Here is a 19,878-nt window from a genome sequence, read left to right as displayed (position 1 = left end):
ATAGAGTGAATCCTTTTCTATTCAATCTTTCGAGTATTGCTTGGTCAAATGTTTTGTCAAAACTCTATATTGATCCTCATTGATGTCGCTTTTCCCGTCATTTTCTCATTCTTCTCGCACCGGGGACAGCTAACTGGCAGTAAATTGTCTCGTAATAAGTAACAGACCGGAAATTGCGTTAAAGTAGACCGGGATAACGCTACAATTCAGGATCCTCTCTTAACCTACCTGCCTCCTCCACCAAAACTCCTGTTGGAGTGAAGCTTTGGCTCAAATCGCATTTTCGCCGAGACATGATGTCTCCTTTCGGCCGGCTGCTGCTACTCGTCTGCCTCGTTCTACCTCTTTATGCAGTGGAAAAGGTGAGGAACCGTGGGTATCGAAAGGATGCAGAATTTGATAAGGTAAGACACAGTTACATGAAGCCAAATATATAAAAGGAAATAATTTGCAATTCGAACCGAGACGTTCCTAAATGTTTTCTCTTTGTTTGACAAATATTGGCTGCTTCTATTGCAGACTATTTGAAGTAGAATTTTTAGGCGATTTTTTTGTGATTATTAAATTACAAATAGTAAAAAACTATATATCCACAAAATACAAAATACATGTTTATGAATAATGACATGTTATGACGTTATAAGGTTATGGCAAAGTTACCTATAAGAAAAACGTATGTATTGAATGTCAGTCTTTTAATGACAATATCTTTTAGACATAGGACTATTTGTTATATGTCTAAGCCAAAGTTGGCATCTTTCCAACAGACACAACGAAAATAAAGAATGCCGGCCCAGAAAGGAAGTTCTGATATAGAGATTGAGTCTGACTTTTCTGTTTCTGTCTCAGTGCAGCAGTATTGACAACACATGGCAAAAAGCTTTGAAACAATATTCTTAATATTGTTTATGTGTAGCGCTTTGTAGTTGTATGCAGTACGCCTAGATGCAATGCTCAATCTAAATAACACTAACCCCACTGAAATATTGACCTTCGCATTTACATTTGACAGACCAGAGCAGCATTGTATAATGAATCTGGTAACTCATGTCGCCCTCTGTATCTAGTGCACTGGAAACGATGCAGACAATCCCAACTGCACTAGAATCTCAGAGGAAGCACGATCTACCAATTCAAACACCATGGTAATCATCCAAGATATTCCATATCAAATTGTTTAAAACAAATGAGGTGAAAAATACAGTTTTAACATAAAAAAACAATTGCTTGTCAAATCACCAAAGCCGTGCTTTGCATGTTTTGCGTAACTTTTTGCCCTATGCATAAATTAAAATGTGATTCCTAAATGCTTCTTTGCATGCTCTTGCTTGAAGTAGAACTAAACTACTTACTCTTTTCAGGCCGCACTGCTACAGTCACAAGGCAGGAGGTTAATATAAAAGCCAGCTGTAAAGTTCAGTGGACTGGACAGAGGCTCCATTCACCGTAGTGTATACTTTGAATGGGCTCCAGATACAAACCCCAGCCTTACTAACATGTCATAATTTTTTTTCCCATTTTTGAATACCAAACCCTGGCGAAATAACTTCTATATTGGAGTGGTCTACAGTACCTCTGAAGCAATTTCCATCGTTTGGTCCATTCATGATCAAATAATAATGTTTTATTACACAGACAAATTCCGTTAGCTCACATGCAATGCCACCACATATTCCATTAAAATTCAGCACTTGATGCATTTATTGCGGCAGTCACTGCACTGCGAAGCATGATGTCACGCACCATGGTTCCAGCAGAGCACAGCAGATGGTTGTGTTGCTCAAGCATGACCACCACTTGATGACTAAAACAGACCATGGGCTTTTTCAGCAGCCAGCTGTATATAGATACCCACGAGATCAGATCTGATCCTCTTCAGTACTCGTATTCAGTATCCTCACTTTCAGATTTACCATCCAAGGATTTGCCAATCCCAGACTAAAAACCAAATTGAGTCTTCCCCTCCCCCGGCCACCCAATTAAGTTAGGGCTCCATCCTGAAACTTGAGATTTTGTTTTCTCTTGAGGCCGTCTTTGCTTTGGCTTTTGGCCATGTTATGCCTCAACTCCCACTCAAACCTAGGCTTAAAGAAACAAGGCAGTGATAGTCTTTGTTCAAGACCACTACCTCAGTGGGCACCAGGGTTTGCTCAATGCAGCACTGTTCTCACTCTTGTCACCACTGGATGCAGTTGTCATCACAAATACTGTTTACACAGCATGCACAAACTGCTTTAGCTTACAATTCATCCGACCATTAAATCCAAACCTCTCGTGATGTAAACATTTCCCTTTGACCATTATCCATCCTCCGATGTGGTAATCTATCTGCAGGCGTCTGTTTTCTCTTGGTCCACCACATGATAAGAACCAAATGTCACCTTGTAACTGCATTAGGGCTCTCCCTCACCCTGTGTGGTGTTGGCTGCTTCAGCTGACTAGCCAGACTGTCTGTCTGGGATTGAGTCAGCATCACAAAAAGGCAGCATCTGTTTTTAAAAAATAGCCGTGATTCACTCCAGGATATCTCTTAGACAGACGCTGAGCAAGAACCTCCCGAGGTTCACTGTCACCACAAGACCTTCAGTGCAGACCCTCGTGTGAACTCATCCACTCAACTCATGGTTTAACAATGGGGCTAGGTTTGATAAGATAATCTCCTGACTAACCCGTAGGAAACACAAAGTCACCTATATGATTTCTTCTTCGGACAGTATGTCTTTCCTCTTCCTTTTTCCCCTTACCCTCATTTGTGCTCATCATCACCACCACCTACCACACCTTCTCTCTTCAACTCCACCTCCCTGTTTTCTCTCGACTGTATTTTTAACCATTCAGCATGGAAGCTGTCTGCAAGGGCCAGCGGGTAACCCTGGCAGAGAGGGAAACCCCGGTACCAACGGCATCCCTGGGACGCCGGGCATCCCCGGCCGTGATGGCATGAGAGGCGAGAAGGGCGAGTGTGTGAGTGAGGTGTTTGAGGAGCCCTGGAGACCCAACTACAAGCAGTGTGCCTGGAAATCTCTCAACTACGGCATCGACCTGGGGAAAATAGCAGTAAGTTAATGCTGATGTTTTTACATTAGGGAGACAGTGGGGAGATCAGAGAGGTGTAACATACACATTGCTGGTTTATTTTATTTAATCACCCTTCTGTACTCGACTACATTAATCGTGAAATATATAAAAGGAGCAGTAGGCAATATTTATGAAAAAAATAATTAAGACAGATAACATCTGTAAATCCAATGTTTTCCAAAAAACAGACTAAATAAATTATAGTGTGCTCTATGACTGTGTAGTAGACTTGCAAAGAATGTTTAATCCGCCTGCAAAAAACAACCAAGCAGTGCTAGTTTGGTATCAAACCAGGAAAATACCATTGCTTGGTGGGGGGGGGGCTTAAGGCAGTGGGATGGTTTTTTTTTTTCTTCTGGCTTTGGAAATTCTTGTCAGTTATTGGAATTTCCTCTAAATCTTGCCTACTGGTCCTTTAAATGTAGTGAATATATACTACAGTATAATAGTGTATATAAGTAGAGTATAAGTCTAAACTAAAATATCTATTGAGTGCAATTTTCTTTGCATGCTGTACCACTGTGAGATGCTTTAGTTGCTGTCTGCTGTGAGTATTTCAGACTCAAGATAATAGTCCAAGACAAACAACTACCCTTGTTGATGCAGATTAAATAGTTGTCCTTTACTATTGAACAGTGCCAGGCTAGTGTCCTTCCTAACACTTGAACCTTTTTATATCTTGTGCCGGTTTCAGGACTGCACATTTACCAAGCTGCGCTCAGACAGCACCCTGAGAGTTCTCTTCAGCGGTTCTCTCAGACTCAAGTGTAAGACCGCTTGCTGCCAGAGATGGTACTTCACCTTTAATGGTGCAGAGTGTACAGGGCCTCTGCCTGTCGAATCCATCATCTACCTGGATCAGGGCAGCCTAGAGCTCAACTCAACCATTAACATCCACAGGACATCTTCAGGTGAGGACTAAACTGAGGGACAAAATGTGATAATCCTATTCAATTGTGATTTGATTTATAGTTTGTGGGAATGTTTTGAGATGTATGAGGGCTCCATGAATATGAGATCAGTTCTTTTTGATATATGAACATTTCTAAATCTGAAATATTCATACAGAGTTATAAATATAGATATAAGACCTTTATCTTTAGGCCTTTTATCTATATTTATAAGTCGTATTCCAAGTCTGACATTATAATAAAAAAAGTTAAATATATCCTTGCAAATTACTATGTCCCACAATATGCTATTTTAGGGTACAGTTTCTTAAGCAGAAGTTGAGAATCAATAAAGAGTAGAGCTCTCACCAAGAGCATATAATAAAAAAGGTTTTCCTGTCAGCAATATGCTTCCAATTAGCTTTAAACCACTGTGTGGGAGATTAAAGCCAGTTAACAGCTCTGGAGTGGGCTTCAGGCCTTGGCTGAATGTGACATGACTGAACTGCTCTCTTCGTATGTGTGTTTGTTCCCCAGTGGAAGGGTTGTGCGAAGGCATGAAGTCGGGCCTGGTGGACGTGGCTGTTTGGGTGGGGACATGTTCTGACTACCCCCGGGGTGACGCGTCCACGGGCTGGAATTCTGTCTCCAGGATCGTCATTGAAGAGCTTCCAAAATCATTTTGAACGTATATATAATTAGCTAAAGGGCTGGCAGGTCTCTGGGAGTGCAGTGTTATCTCCCTCTATAAAACCATCAGGCGTGGCTGGAACATGAGAAGGGATTTTTAGCTTGAATGTATTCTTTGTAAAGCTAGTTGATAGGGAACAGTACTGTAATTTTTTACTGTACATTGCTAATTTTTTGTAGCATATGTAGTGAAGAAAAATGATTTATTACTGCTAGTAAAGAAGTCATTTTTTTTATAACTTAAGTTAAATCACACGTTTCCTCATCTTGTTCAGTCTCATTGAAAGTTACCATTTCACTTTTGTATTGTGTGACTGCATGATTATGAAAAAACTATAACCGATATGTATTTGCTGTATTTCCAAATGACCAGGTATCGATTATAAAAAATGAAATTAAAAAGACACATATTAAAATTATATTCCAACACAAATTCTTAATACGTGAACGGAGGAAGGAGAATAGATAAATACACATTTTTGTAAAGAAATCCTGTAATTAATTAAAAAGCAACCCAAATGTTTTGTATATGAATTAGTAAGATGTTTGAAAGCAACTAGAAGCCTGAGAACAAAGGTTGTGTTTCTATGTTGTTAAAGGATGATTGTAAATTTGTTCCGGTTAATCTTCAATTCCAGGAAGAAATCGTTGCAACTCAGAATGAAAGGCATGTATTTTGCACTGATGTTGAAGGCTCTCGCCCTCTCTAATTTCAAGAGGCCGATGTGTCGGGAGTATAATTTCAGATGCTATTTGTTGTAACTCAATAACCCTGTTTAGGAGTGGAAACATTCACATTTCAAAGAGTATCTCAAAATACATCTATGCTCCCACCTCATCCAGTCTCGTCCGGGTGTAACCCCACAGCAGGGAGTCTCTGGTTGCTCCTGGCAACATAAGGAGTTCATAAGTGTAAGCAGGTCTCTCCAGCTATGTCTGTCCACTTCGGCGCCTCGGTCCAAGTGCCTCTCCCACAGCGGTGCATGACCAGCTCTAGACCCAGTGTCTCGGTTTTGTTGTGTTCTTTGCACCCGTTACTCACTTGTACTGACCCAGCAGTAAGCGAGACACGTTCTCGTACACCAAAAAGGTGATACAGCAAGCGGGAGTGACGCGGATCACGTTGGGCCCTATGCCTTTGTAGAAGCCCCGGGCGCCTTCGTTCCTGCGGAGACGGATAAAAAGATCTCTCATGACATCTGTGTGCAATAAAAACTAACTTTTTAGGGGGTGATTAGCACACCAAATTAAATCCCACTTTTGTCCCTTGCCAATAGATATCTACCAAAAAGATCAGAACAGATTTAAGCTATAAATTAATGATTTGAACTTTGATCTCGATACAACATCTGTGGATCTAGATGAAGTCTCTCTGTACCTCCACGTCCGTCTGATGACATCTGTGATGCCATTGTATTTGTTGTGCTGGTCCTGCAGTCGAGCCCGGACCACCTGGTAAGGGTACGTCGTCGCCACAGCAAATATTTTGGATAGGGCTGCCATTGTGATGTATTCCAGTGGGTTCTGTGAAGGCGGGATACACATGATTGTATGGATGTATATCCACACCTAGCACATATACATATATATACACACACACATATATATATATATATAGGGGAGACAGATGGGGTGAACAGCCATGGGTCATGGAATGGGAAACATGAGCCCTGAGGAATTGCTGACTCACCAGCTTCTGCTCTGGAGCCATGTTCTTGTATTTGGTGTATTCTCTCTTCAGCTCTTCATAGGCCATGAACTGGAGTGCTCCATGAGACGTCCCAAACAATCCAGGGATGTACCCCTTAAAAGAAAATACAATAACATCATGAATTCAAACCACAGCTATTATATTATTTAAAGAACTGTTGTGCTTCTTCAAATGCATATGAGACAATACATCATGCATAAATGCACCAACATAGCATTAAGAAAGGCAATGTATTAATAATGAATTATCACTTCATATCAGATCATGGCACAGCGTTGTTTATTATGCATTAATATGGCTGAGGAGTGCCCTCTAGTGGCAAATCCAATGCAACCCAACCAAAAATGTTAAGGACAGGTGGGGAATGAGGTATTACAAAGTAAAGCTGACATTGGTATTAGTAGCTAATACATTAGTATTAGCTTATACATTTACCAACTGTAATTCGCAAATTAACACTTACTCTGTATAGTCCACGCACTCCCTCCTGCTGGTAAATCTTGATCAATGCATCTACCATGCCCTTGTACTCTTTGCTGCTAGGGTCACTGTTGTATTGCAGAATTAGCCTGGTCTTGGTCACCCAGATTGGGTTGGTTATTGTTAGAGTCAGTATACCTAAATGGAAAAGAGACACGCAGTAAGGAACACACTTTGTCAGGACAGGTGGCGAGAATGCACATTATCTTATGAATCTAAGCAATGAAGTAGAAGCATATAAAGAAATACAGATACACAATAATACACTAACACACTAATAACAAACATGTGCTGCGAGAACATTAACCATTTGAATATTTAATAAAAAATTATATTTCGACTTCTAGTTTGTATCCTTATTTCTCGTCCCAATGTGAGATGGGCTCATGACGTTGTTACATAAGCAAAAAGACAGGAAGACTAAGAGCTATATAAATAAAATCGACATGTATATCAACGATGGAACTCTTCAATATCAATATCTAGCAATAGTTCAAATCTATTCCCATCCCCCCTGAGAATCTTCCATGTTTGTGTGCAGTCTCTACAAAATATCTATCCCGTTACACTTTCGAGCAGCTTACTTTGAAACACCTAACTTGATTTACAATCGGACATGTGACTATGGGGACTGGGTGAATAGAGGAGGCACAAGCTAATTAGCATTTCCCCATGATGGGCGCACTGTGCGGCATTATCTGAGTGTTGGTGGGAAGAAGCCAGCAGTCATTATCAGTGTGTCAATAGGGCATGTGTGCTTGTAGTAAGGCGGCAGCCAGGCCTGGTTCTAAGCGGCGCTAACCTGCTTCAGCCGCAGACACCAGGTGCTCTGTGGCACTCAGCTCCGTTTGGCGACCTTCCCTTGTGTATGCTTTGATGGCGTTGTAACTGCGGGGAAAGAGCCAAGAGACAGGTTACCGATACCAACTTATGTAGATATGAACCGGCTGCTTTGGACAACCATAACATTATGATACACACTGCTATTTTCAGTGAGTGTATAACAGTGAGAGGAACATTTTGAGAAAGTCTTGATTAGCATTGTGAGATGTGACACTTTGATGTGCAATCCCAATACATATTTATGTTTTGTCTTTGATTGACTGTGAATGTGTGTGGTACATGACATGGCCAACAGGCTACTTACAAGAAGAAGTAGAGACCCCATGAGGCTCCAGCGCCCCAAATGTTAGGTGTAGCTCCTTGGTAGAGCCCTCTCAGACCTTCTTGTTGCCAGACACTCCTCATACAGTGGATGATGCCATTGTATTTAGGTCTCAAGTCCAGTCCGTCGCTTACTGAACAAATGGCACATGCTCAAGATCAATGGAAGAAAAAACACGTGAATAACTGCCGCTGTCACACATGTGTTGGTTAGGTACACCTACCTGCAAACCTGATTTTGACTAAATCCAAAGGATGGAGGACCATCGTAGACACTACGCCCCCACTCAGCCCTGCCACTAGGTTCTCCACCTTTACATGGCTTAACAACTGCTGAATATTCCCCGTAATGGAATATGACTTGAAGCTAGATGGGCTTTCGGTTTTGACAGTCACACTTCCGTCAGTTGGAGAAGAAGTCATGTTGGCTAGCCAGGCGATCGATAGCTATGTTGAAAATGTGCACTTCTCTTGGATCTAGTCCTCATCCGTCCACACAGCATGGATTAACATGCTAATCACACTGTTTGCTGACACACGATTATACCTACATTGAATACGTGTGATCTGTCGCTAGTGACCCACGTTTTGGCATGTGGGGGGTGTCTCTAATCCCCCTGTCAGTATCCTGTCTGACCTTCCTCCGCAACCGTGTCGTTTCTCGTACTGAAAAATAAACGGTGCCACGATATGTGACGTACAAATATCCCACACTGCACCGCGGCCATGTTGGATATCTGAGCTCTGGCTAAAACAAACAGGCTCAAAAGGGAAGGGTGGATTTAACATAATTTCGTGAAGTTGAGAGAAAATAAAGAATATTGGAAGGGATGACAAAGAGCTGGCAAGGGATATGGGAAATGGAAAGGCAAGACAGATTCTCGGGATTCAGGGGATTTGAGGAGAATGCAGGTCTGCAGGACTTCGGGGGGAGAGGAAATAAGAAACACTATTTATACAATAAAGGTTGAGACATTCTAGCTTCAAAAAACACCCCGACCTCATAGGGAAGCATCCTACAGGAATTGTTATTTATTTTTTAAATAAGTAGAAACAGTAGAGCTTTTTATATTATTACACTGTGAGAAATATGACAGGGAGACATAACTGGGGAAATAAGGAATACTGGGGAATATATATATATATATATACTTATATATACTTCTTAAGTATTACAAAGTTTTCCAAATTAATTGAGCAAAAAGGTGTTTCGATTTTTAAGTTGAACTTGGTTTTTGACGAGTGCAGTTCCACTTTGTCCCTGGTAGGGGCGGTAGTGCTCAAATGACGTCGGAAAGTAACCGCTTGGAAAAAAAAACACGAAGAAGTGTGTTAATCCACGTGACCTCACAACATCAACACATGGCCACTCTCTCTTAGAATGTATTTGTCATAGAAAAATATACTTTTTTATGAATACGCTCACACTTTATCAACATCACAATGAAGGTTAAAGTGCTGTCCAGAAACCCGGACGACTATGTCCGCGAAACTAAATATGATATCCAGCGTGGTAAGTCCTCTTTACATTGACCACAAGCATGTTCGGCTAGCTTGCTGTTTAGCTTGGTCCGTTCAGTTAACTGCAGGCATAAACGTTTTCCAAATAGTTTAGTTGCGAAATAGTTGTAAACGCAACTAATCAATACAAAACTGACCGTATGGTTTGGACCTAACCACAAGCGACTAACCTCGAAGAGGTTAGTCGCTATTCATTCTACGGAGTTTCCAATTTATGTATACGTTAACAATGTTGCACCTCTACGGTGTTTGAGCAACTTTATGTCAAGAAGTCTGAAGTGATTGAACGCTTCAGCCTTATTGGCAGAACGTTGCTTGAGGATGACCTAAGCTGAAAGTAGAGGTGCAATATTGGCGAGTTTATCGCTATTCCGTTTACTCAGTTAAAATATATTTTTTCATGAATAGGGAGGGATCTATTGAGGAATTATGACCCATTTGCTTATTATCTAAATAGTGAATACAACACCCTTATAAACATTCGGTGACATTGTGATTATTAATACTTTGTTTTCCTTTTTAGTCCCAAGAAATTATGACCCAACCCTCAATCCATTCGAAGTGCCAAGGGAATACACCCGGGCTATGAATGCCACTAAGCTAGAGCGAGTACTTGCCAAGCCTTTTCTTGCTTCTCTGGATGGACATAGAGATGCTATCAACTGCATGGCCAAACACTCCACTAGCCTTTCCACTCTGCTGTCTGGCGCATGTGACGGAGAGGTAAACACACACACAATTACCATTTGTTTAATAATTACATAATGTATTGATTTTTACGAAAAGGAACTTACCCCTTTTTATTATGTATGTGAAGATCAATCCCTGCATTAACTTGACATTATGGCATTATGGTTGCAGAAATATTATTAATGTTATCGAGGCAAACTTTCAATTTGAATTCCCAAGGTGAAATTGTGGAATCTGACCAAGCACAATTGTGTCCGCACAATCCAAGCACATGAGGGCTTTGTTCGTGGGATGGTGGTCCGCTTCTGTGGCACTTCTTTCTTCTCGGTAAATGTGTATTATTGATAAATTATTTACTATTTTAGCATACAAGACAAAGACATGACCATCATTCTGACTTATGGTTTCTTGTGATAGATTGGTGATGACAAAACGATCAAACAGTGGAATATGGAAGCGCCGGGCTACGGAGTGGAAGAGGAACCAATCAATACTATTCTTGGCAAGGTATGGTTGGATTTATTTTGCATCTTATAAAGAAAGGGAAGACTGTATGAATATGGTCGTTGTCAGGCCATATTCACATAGATTGCTGATCTGCACTGATTCAACTATCCAACAAAAATATAATGAAGCTGTTTGGGATGCGGCATTGTCAGCTCGTTACAGTTTAAAATAATTGGCTTGGCTCTGAAACCCTTTTACTATTAATTGGCATGCTGACTAAACTGTTGCAAATTCCATTGCCTCCAAACAAAACTATGTTGTGTTTTTGATCCATAGTTGCAACAACTGAAATTGTGTCTCCTCCCTGTAGCCTTTATTGTCTGTCACATGGTTTGAAACTGGAATGGATGATAAACCACGGAGTGCTTATTTATGTGCTGTTCTCTCTACAGACGGTTTTCACCGGTCTCGACCATCATCAGAAAAACGGCACATTTGCCACCTGTGGCCAAACCGTTGACATCTGGGATGAGCAGAGGAGCACTCCCATCCGCTCCTTCAGCTGGGGTGTGGAAAGCTTCAGCTCTGTGCGCTTCAATCCAGTAGAGGTGAGCTGCCATCCCTCCCATATATATATTCACCGGCCCTAGCATAAATACCTGAATATTCATGGCTCAATTACTGGTACAGAATGCAATTGAATGCAAGAAATGTACATACAATGTACATAAAAAGAACCCCTTGAAGAACCTCCACATTCTTATGGAATTTCCTGAAGTTGTTTAGTCAAGGAAATATGATTGTTTTTCTTCCAGACAGAGCTTCTTGCTAGCTGTGCGTCAGACAGAAGTATAGTCCTTTACGACATGCGGGAGTCGATGCCACTTAAAAAAGTAAGTAATGACCAAACGTAAACAAACCTTTTCTAAAATATTTAGTGGTTTTAGGTTCTTTCCATACCTTAGCATTTGAACGTTTTTCAGAATAGCAAAGGAATGAAGGCATTTTCTTGGCACTCTCAGAGTACCCTGGGTTGCCAGATATGCAACAAATTGACATACAAACAGTGTGTCAGCCATGGAAGCAATTAAACTAACTGGAGATTGTAAAAGATTCTACTCTAAAAAGCCTTGTCCTCTGAACCCTGTTAAAACACGAATAAAATTGTGGTATTCCTTATGGGCTTCGAGTCTTGGTATGTGGGGGTGGGCAGTGACAACTACAATATTGTGAATTTGTACTGCATTAACCATTTTATACGCTCTGTCAATGTTACATATTGTACCTTTAACCTTGGATGTCTATTTATCCTCTCAGGTTATCATGACGATGAGAAGCAATACATTATCCTGGAACCCCATGGAAGCGTTTTATTTCACATGTGCCAATGAGGATTATAAGTGAGTGAATGTATTGGGTTAGGTTTTCATATTATACTTTTATAAATGCCTCACCATATTTAACGTGTGTGATCCTCACCCATTGGGTGATTCTCAACCCACGTGTATTAACACGCTGACTCCGGTGTTTTCCTCTAGTCTGTACACGTACGACATGAGGTACCTGGAGAAGCCGGTCACGGTGCACATGGACCACGTCTCTGCGGTGCTTGACGTGGACTACTCCCCCACCGGCCGGGAGTTTGTCTCGGCCAGCTTCGACAAGAGCATCCGCATCTTCCCCAAGGAGAACAGAAACAGCAGGTCAGGGCCGGCGTGCTCCATCCTCACCCATATCACAACTGCTGGTCTTTTTGACTCTAATACGACTGTCAAAAGCCATCTCGACACGAAATAATGATTTTAGTTCCAGTCCTCTTTTTCATTAATAATTCTCGCATTGGTTACGGACGAAATTGCTGAATATTGTGTCTGAATTCTGTCGCTCCAGGGAGGTGTACCACACCAAGCGCATGCAGCACGTGGTCTGTGTCAAGTGGTCGGCCGACAACAAGTATGTGATGAGCGGCTCAGACGAAATGAACATCCGCTTGTGGAAGGCTAATGCAGCCGAGAAGCTCGGAGTGGTGAGTCCCGACCTTTTTACGTTCTCACGTCACCTAATGGTTCCGCCACACATTTTCATGGCGCATGTGAACTAGAGTGCTCAGTCTTTACACGTAGGTGTCAGACGCACTTGTGGAATTACTCCTCTCCTGGAGGATGCCTCCAATTGTGAATAGTGACTTCAAATGATCTGATATCAAATGAATCAATGCGAGAACCAAGTCACATTGTAAAGTAATGGTGAAATATGCGATGTTAATGTTTATTAATGTTGCAATAGCTATGTTAATGTTTTATTTATATCTACTACCTGATTTACTCTATATTCCTCCTCCAAACACCTACGTCCTCTGGAATCAGTGTCTTCCCCCGCCATACGATTGACCCACGACAGCTGTGTTTTAAGTGTAGCTTGCCGTTCCCTCTTAATTGTATGTATTTCATGGCTCTACAGCAACCTCACATAAGCAATGTCTGTTTTGAGGGCTAAATTAACATTCAGCTATCCATCTAGTCAGCTAATCGGCTAGCTATAAATGGAATGCTAAATATGAATTTGACACCAAAGCTGACTACTGAAAACGGTCATTGTCTGTACTCGAGTAAAGTACTTGATGTACATTTTATGTGCTTAGCGCATCACTTCAAAGGCACTGCTATTAGGATGGATATCATCGCTAATGCCGGTCCTAGTTAGCTCCTAACAGCCATGGCTCTGTGCCTATCTCAGCAGGGGAAGTGTTGGCAATTGTGGCCGGAATACGGCAGTGCCGCAGCCAAGGTTTCCGATAGATGCTGACTTAGGTCAGAATCACTCTCAATAAGTACAGTGTACCAGTTGGCACAGCATTTCCACTGACAGATCAGAGTCCAAAACGTAAAAAAATAAAAAAGTAGCACTTGTTTCACAAATATGTAATAGTCAATTGCAAGATTATAACTTGCCTCCAACAATGCTTGGCTGCCTTTATGATTTTAGCTTGGACGCCGTTGTTGGCGGTAACATGGTCCGCAAAAGTCTTGGCGCCTGATTCTTCGTTCTGTGTGGTCGTCTTCGTACGGCTTCTGGGTCAAAATGTTTGGACCTGCTCCTGATAGTGGTGGACAATTATGGATAAATAATAAAGATCAATGTCCTCTTTTGTTGCATGTCCGATAGCAATTGTTGCATTCATAGTCAGATTCACTCTTCTTTATCCCCTTGATGCAGTTTACAGAGTAGAAAATTGGCCCACATTTGGCACTTGTTTTACTGTCACTTTAAGGGGGGAATTTATTTGCAAGCGTTGCACTTAAATAAATCAGAACAGCCCTGCTCCTATCAGCAGTTTAAATCGGCCAATCACTTAAAGCGGGGCACTCAGAACATAATGAAGCATTAAGAATCTAGTTGTACAGAAAGGATTTTTAATTCAGAAGAAATGCTGAATCTAGGCTGTCTCTCTGATCCATGGAAAAGAGACATCACTTTAATATTTCCTTGAAGGGCTGAGCTTTTCATATTTAATGGACAGCTTCTCATATAATAAAGTCCCCCCCTTCCTGGAATAAATGCAACAAAGCAAAAGTTGATGAGGTTAATTTTGAGGGAACTTTATAGACAAATGTTGCATGTGAATTTGGGTCATGGCTTTCCATCTACATCTACTGCTTTCCATCTACATACTACATACAGAGAAATAGTAAAAGTACATAAACAATGCTTAGCAGACTCCAGCAGGTCTAAATTGATCACTAACTAATGGCCGTCGTCAAATAAATTTAATCTGAGGGCATCAAGAAAATCATTGCTTCTAATTACAATGAAAGCCTTGAATGAGTTCTCAAAAGACACTGCGCTACCAAAACGACGGCCAGGACTTGAAAGCTACGTTTTTTTCTTCTTTATGGGCAGGGAGGGCCTCTGTTGAGCTGGCGTCTCCGGTTTATAAGCTGTCATTGATTTAGATGTGAATGCGTAGGGGTTGTCAAGCGGAACTTACTTTACTGCCTCCCGTACAGGCCAACACTTTAAAGTGGAAAGAGCTGTACCTAAATCCAAAACAATCACAACATCCTATCCCGGCCCGCCTGCACCTATGTTTACCGTTGCTCAACATTGCCCAAATCTTTCTCTCACAGGTGCTTTATTTCTGTTATTCCCCCTTCCTTCATAGCTCTCCCACAGAGAGAAGCTAGCAGCAAACTATAACCAGAAGTTGAAGGAGAAGTTCCAGCACCATCCCAAGGTGAAGCGTATCGCACGCCATCGCCACCTGCCCAAGCATATCTACACAGAGGCTAAGGAGCACACCGTGATGAGAGAGGCTCGCCGCAGGAAGTACGTCAAGTGTTTAATGTCACGCAGCCATCGCTTCTTCATCACACTGGCTAGCACACTGTCGACCCATCTGTAGACCGTTCCGGCCTACAAATGGGATGTCTTTTAGAGGCAGTCCAAATAAACACAGTTGGGACTTGGGGCATTGATTGAGCCGCAACTGTTATTATGAAATTATATTATATTACTTATTTTAAATTCTGTGTTCAGCCTTATCCTGACCGTCTTATTAAGACAGCCCCAAGCCCGCCACCTTAGTAGTTCTGATCACGCTGGACTGGAGGCCAGAATAGGGCTTCTATTAAAGTTGTAGGGTCAGGACGTGTTCCCTAGTAAGCATCCCTTGCTTAGAGGTAGAGCGTCAGCATTAAGTATTAATTGCTCTCCTCAAGGTTGTAACAGGTGTGTTGGTTGGGATCTTGATGTCATGATAATGTCAATAGTTTATAGAGGCTGTCGTCCTAGGTTTAATTCAGAGCAGAGGTTTTTCACCATTTATTTTATATACGTTAAAATGGATATGTTTTGTTAGCGGGTGTTAAATGCAGCTTTGATTCGCCAGTGGTTAAGGTCAGCCTCAAGCAATCTGAGCCACTGGTACACATGCAAAAGGGGGAGGTGTTGTTTGTCAAATGCTGACATCACTGGTCAGTGATTCAGTTAATAGAGCAGGTTTTAATGTTGTTTCCAGGACCGATTGTATTGTTGATCCCCAGGCATAGCCCACTTGACTGCATCACGCTGTGCCCCACACTCCAGATGGAAACTAGCCACCGCACATGTCCTCTCTGACGTGGTCTTCCTAGGCACTACATACTCATTCAATGCTTCCGTGGTGAATTGATACTGCGGTGGCTCTGCACTGCGCAGAGTGTTATCGTATTTGCTTAGTTATTGATACGATTGAGCCGCGCCACACATGTTTGGACTGAGTCAATTTTGTACTGCTTTTATGTATATTTTAGGCGAGGGTACATTAGTCAATGACGTGTGAACCCCCGGTCAACAGTCTCTTCCGGTCTCACCCATCCCAACCCCTTACGTTGTCTTGTCTCGCTGCTCCCTCCCCCCACCCCCCCTCAGTTCGCCACAGTCACCAGTGCACGTGCGAAGCTCGATGTAACCATGGTTCTCAATCTGTTTTTCTAGGGAACGCAACATGCGCAAACACAGCAAGCCAGGAGCCGTGCCATTGTTGTCGGAGCGGGAGAAGCATGTTGTGGCCGTGATGAAATAAGAGAAGAGGCGGCGACCTGGTGGAGTCCAGCGGGAGGCGGAAGAACCTCCACATGTCGCACAGTCTCCCAGTTCAGTGACACTGAGACGATGCTGTCACTCACAGGGATATATATATAGATTTAATATTGTATATTAACAGGCTGCCTGTGACTTTTTGGCTTGTTTCAGTACTAGAGTGAGTCATTGGATTTATTTCATTTCGATGATTTGTGTCATTGGTTTCGATCAAAAATAAAACCCTGATTACTTTTATTCAGGGGATTTTCCCTCTATTGTATGCATTTTTTTTTCAAATGTTGTAAGGTCACCATATCTATATGTATTGCTACCGAAACTCGAACAGCAAAAAAGTCCTGAAAGACAAATTATGGCAAATGTTTTTTTAATTAAAAATGGACTTTTTGAACTCTGCAGGTATTAGTTATTTGTGGCGCTAATAATGATCACGAATCACCATAGTAGGTTAGAATTACCCAAGGCTTCACCGTCCGATCGCATCATTTTATTATGCCATCAAAGCGTAAGTGAGGTTTGTCTTCTTCAGAATTGGTTCAAACATAAAAGTTTGTAGGGGGTCAATATTAAAAGCTAAGGGCCTTAAGGGCTTGCTGTGAACAATATTTATTGATTGAATGTATTTTAAGGGATGTAGTCTACTGAAGTTGGAACCGATACGTCTCTTATTCAGATAAATATGATTGCTTTTGATAACATGTAAATACATCTCACTGAAGAGTTTGACGTGAACCAATCAAGTCACCTAGTGGTTCATGCTCATATGTTTGCTCTTTCCCTCACATTACGTGATGAAATATGAATGAGGCTTACTGGTAGTAGTGATGCTCCAGCTGCGAACTATTCCAGTCCGCGTTTTGCAGCCGCTGTCAATGAACCCTCTCCCGTCCGCTCAGCTTTGTTCTACGTGTTCAAGTCGCTCCGCCTACTCTGCCTATCTGGATTTTTTTTCATTGCATCCATTTTTGTGCATTTGAGAAATCTCCAAGAATAACCGACCCGGAGGAAAGAGAGAAACGATAGTAAGACGGGGGAAGGATCACAAACAAAAAAGCACGGACCGGGCACCATTGTTCCAGCATGAGACTAAACCCTTCCTAGAGGATGGCAACGATGGGTTAGACAGGATTTATCATGATTGCAAAATAAAAGGCAAGAGCTTTTTTTTTTCTCGTAGCCTCGCTAATTTCTCTACACTTCACAGTCTCTTCTGGATGGATGTAACCATGTTTGGACTACCATGATGCTTTAGATATAGACAATGTTGTGTGGATTATTTTAACGCGCTGTCCACAATCCTCACATTTCTGCCTGGAACTATGGGAAGCATCTTCCCATAGATTGACGAGAAGCTGTACACACTGCCTGCATGAGGAGATCAGAAATCACCTCGTTTGATGTATCACTTCACTTGTAATGATGCAGACTGCTTTCACATTTTAATTGGCCTTTTGATGCACACGTGCAGGTTGCAATGTATGCACGATGTGAGGATTATTGCTAGTTCTGTTGGGGATAACGTACAGCCTTGTGTCATTCATTTCACCAAGTAGTTGTGAGCAATCTTAATTCTGAGGGAGCCACACACAGGCACACATAGCTCCACCAAATCCCTACTACTTTTCTTTTGGACAGCTTGACATTAGAATTTGATTCATAGGTTGTCTTGCTATTTATATTGGTATTCCTTTTTTTATTTCATTTAGCAATTGTGTGTAAAGATGTCTGCTCCACACGGGCCCCGGGGCGGCCCTACTGCTGCTGCTGCTGCTCTGGCTGTGGCTGCTTCAGCAGACAGCGCTATGGCGGAGATGCCGGACCTCAGCCACCTCACCGAGGAGGAAAGGAAGATCATCATGGGTGTCATGGACCGACAGAAAAAGGAGGACGCGAAGGAACAGACGATGCTCAAGTAAGGCACAGCGAGTCATCCAGTACATTTTGACGTGGCTGTGGGGTAGGGGTGGGGGTTGGGGGGGGTGATGAAAGCGCTGACAACGCTGTCGGTGCTTGAGTAAACCCCTTATTGGCGAGCCGATAGATGGGTTACCAAATCCAAAGTTACAGCCACACCAGTTCACGTTTTTTCATTTTCTAATCTGGAAGATTGGGTGTTTGTGATCGAGCTGCCTTCTGACACCACGAGGAGCTGATTCTCCCATTGAGCAACATTAATATCACATTATTCCATCATGACAGAACGGTGGCATATATCATGTTGGCACTGAATGCGCTGTCTGCATGCTTCCCCGCTTTGGAAGCTTCTTCTCTCTTTAATTTACTGCAGGGCATCGTTTAATGCGCCTGCGACAGCGGTGGGGTTGGGTTGGGGGGGTATATATTGTGCAACCACAAGCGAGCTTTGTTACTTTGTGGAGCTAAACGGATTGGGTAGGTCTATAACAAACATGCATCGGCGCCATTTTCGAGTAAAGCGTGTCTAATGTTTAACCTTTTCACATTAACGTCACGGGTGGGGGTTGGATGTGGGGTGGGGAGGGGGGGATTACACAATGTGGCCACTATGAAGCATCATCGTTTAAGCCGCGCTGCTTTTGTTAGTGAGCGTGTAGTGTGGACGAGATACGAGATGCGAGATCTAACGTTAACCCGTAGTAGATCCATCCAAGGTTTGCCATCGAAAAAGGAAGCGTTTCCCCAGCCTAGTTTGTACAGATGTCGCTCAGAGCGGTTCAGCACCACGGCGCTGTCCGCTGGCTTTTAAGGTGGAACGGACGAGTTTCTCCAAAGCCCGACCCGGCTCGCCAAAATGATCAGTTTTTCAGCATAGCCTTTATTTTCTAAAATTACTTTTGATATTTATTTGTTCCGATTACCGTAATGAAGGCAGTTTATGGTTATTACATAGGCCTATGTATATTTATATGTATATATGTATATATAAATATATATATTTATATACATCTCCAGTCAAAAATACTCTTATGTAACACGTTTGTTTTACTGAGTTTCCTGGAACTGGTAGCTATTTATAAGGTTTTCCTGGTATTTCAGTCTGCAGGTAGATAGATGTTTGTTTAGTTTCCCTTTGAAAATAATAAGGAAAATAGTTCACATTCTGAGTTTATTACTAATAATAGATGGACCTTTTCACTAGCCTATGCTATATATAGTGCTAGACTATGAAGTGTAAAAAGTCTACACAGTGTTTCCGGTAGCGAGGGGGGATGAGACAATGATGAAACCCATTCAGGATAATGCCGGGCAGCTTTCATTTAGCCACACCTGTCAGGCCTACTATCCACATGGTGTGCGGTCAGTGACCTATCGTGAGCAAACCGGTCTCACCCAGATTGCTGTTGAGATCGCATTAGATCTATTGCTTTTCATCTCCAGGTAAATATTAGCTCAACGACCACATTCCTAATGGAAAGTAGAAGTTGTGTAATCCCCGCACCTCGCGCTCGCATGGCAAACATGACTCATGTACAGGCCCCATCCAACACATGACTCCTTCAGCTGTTTGTGTGCGTGTGTGTGTGTGTGTGCACGTGTGCGTGTGTGTGTACGTGCATGTGCGTGTACGCACTTGTGTGCGCTCGTGTGCGTTTGTGCGTGTGTGTGTGTTCGCAAGCTGTGTGATTCATTCTAAGCCTGTTCCAGCCC

The 19,878-nt window shown here is 42.2% G+C and overlaps 4 protein-coding genes across 8 annotated transcripts in view; 3 read left to right on the top strand and 1 right to left on the bottom strand.

Moving 5' to 3' along the window:
• Positions 1–290: 290 nt before the first annotated feature.
• On the top strand, positions 291–5,651 carry LOC307089984 (collagen triple helix repeat-containing protein 1-like). Of its 2 annotated transcripts, XM_079756486.1 has the most exons (5): positions 291–404; positions 1,068–1,145; positions 2,839–3,057; positions 3,773–3,989; positions 4,506–5,651. In XM_079756486.1, exons 1-5 carry the CDS (start codon positions 294–296, stop codon positions 4,652–4,654), a joined length of 774 nt encoding a protein of 257 aa, XP_079612612.1. In that variant the 5' UTR covers positions 291–293; the 3' UTR covers positions 4,655–5,651. The 2 variants fall into 2 exon arrangements, with proteins under 2 accessions (XP_079612612.1, XP_079612613.1); XM_079756487.1 differs by lacking the exon at positions 1,068–1,145 and having other exon boundaries at positions 4,506–5,647.
• LOC307089975 (solute carrier family 25 member 32-like) lies at positions 5,075–8,659 on the bottom strand. The gene is made up of 7 exons (XM_079756474.1): positions 8,238–8,659; positions 7,997–8,147; positions 7,652–7,737; positions 6,833–6,987; positions 6,349–6,462; positions 6,037–6,182; positions 5,075–5,823 (listed from the first exon to the last, which is right to left on the bottom strand). The coding sequence occupies exons 1-7, from the start codon at positions 8,434–8,436 to the stop codon at positions 5,697–5,699; spliced, it is 978 nt and encodes a 325-aa protein (XP_079612600.1). The 5' UTR covers positions 8,437–8,659; the 3' UTR covers positions 5,075–5,696.
• Positions 8,660–9,364: 705 nt separating this feature from the next.
• dcaf13 (ddb1 and cul4 associated factor 13) lies at positions 9,365–16,597 on the top strand. Its single transcript, XM_079739835.1, has 11 exons — positions 9,365–9,526; positions 10,058–10,257; positions 10,444–10,551; positions 10,642–10,731; positions 11,124–11,279; positions 11,487–11,564; positions 11,989–12,071; positions 12,210–12,374; positions 12,562–12,697; positions 14,834–14,997; positions 16,147–16,597. Exons 1-11 carry the CDS (start codon positions 9,457–9,459, stop codon positions 16,232–16,234), a joined length of 1,338 nt encoding a protein of 445 aa, XP_079595961.1. The 5' UTR covers positions 9,365–9,456; the 3' UTR covers positions 16,235–16,597.
• A 1,375-nt stretch (positions 16,598–17,972) lies between these two features.
• Positions 17,973–19,878, top strand: part of rims2a (regulating synaptic membrane exocytosis 2a) — a gene marked incomplete at both ends in the record, with an annotated part of 129,426 nt that continues 127,520 nt past the window's right edge. For all 4 annotated transcript variants that reach the window (XM_079735492.1, XM_079735493.1, XM_079735491.1 and 1 more), the window contains one exon: positions 17,973–18,163. In XM_079735492.1, the coding sequence (XP_079591618.1) occupies positions 17,973–18,163 (191 nt within the window). The remainder of the gene's footprint in view (positions 18,164–19,878) is intronic.

This window comes from Pollachius pollachius (assembly GCF_949987615.1).
Source record: "Pollachius pollachius genome assembly, chromosome: 1".
NCBI lineage: Eukaryota > Metazoa > Chordata > Actinopteri > Gadiformes > Gadidae > Pollachius > Pollachius pollachius.
This window is presented reverse-complemented; position numbering and strand designations above follow the sequence as displayed.

Coding starts and splice junctions, on each gene's coding strand:
- LOC307089984 (XM_079756486.1), top strand. CDS start 294: ATGATGTCTCCTTTCGGCCGGCTGCTGCTACTCGTCTGCCTCGTTCTA. Junction 1,146..2,838: donor CTACCAATTCAAACACCATG/GTAATCATCCAA, acceptor TTAACCATTCAG/CATGGAAGCTGTCTGCAAGG. Junction 3,990..4,505: donor CATCCACAGGACATCTTCAG/GTGAGGACTAAA, acceptor TTTGTTCCCCAG/TGGAAGGGTTGTGCGAAGGC.
- LOC307089975 (XM_079756474.1), bottom strand. CDS start 8,436: ATGACTTCTTCTCCAACTGACGGAAGTGTGACTGTCAAAACCGAAAGC. Junction 8,148..8,237: donor AGTCAAAATCAGGTTTGCAG/GTAGGTGTACCT, acceptor CCATTTGTTCAG/TAAGCGACGGACTGGACTTG. Junction 7,738..7,996: donor TGGGGTCTCTACTTCTTCTT/GTAAGTAGCCTG, acceptor CTTTCCCCGCAG/TTACAACGCCATCAAAGCAT.
- dcaf13 (XM_079739835.1), top strand. CDS start 9,457: ATGAAGGTTAAAGTGCTGTCCAGAAACCCGGACGACTATGTCCGCGAA. Junction 12,072..12,209: donor TGTGCCAATGAGGATTATAA/GTGAGTGAATGT, acceptor GTTTTCCTCTAG/TCTGTACACGTACGACATGA. Junction 12,375..12,561: donor AAGGAGAACAGAAACAGCAG/GTCAGGGCCGGC, acceptor CTGTCGCTCCAG/GGAGGTGTACCACACCAAGC.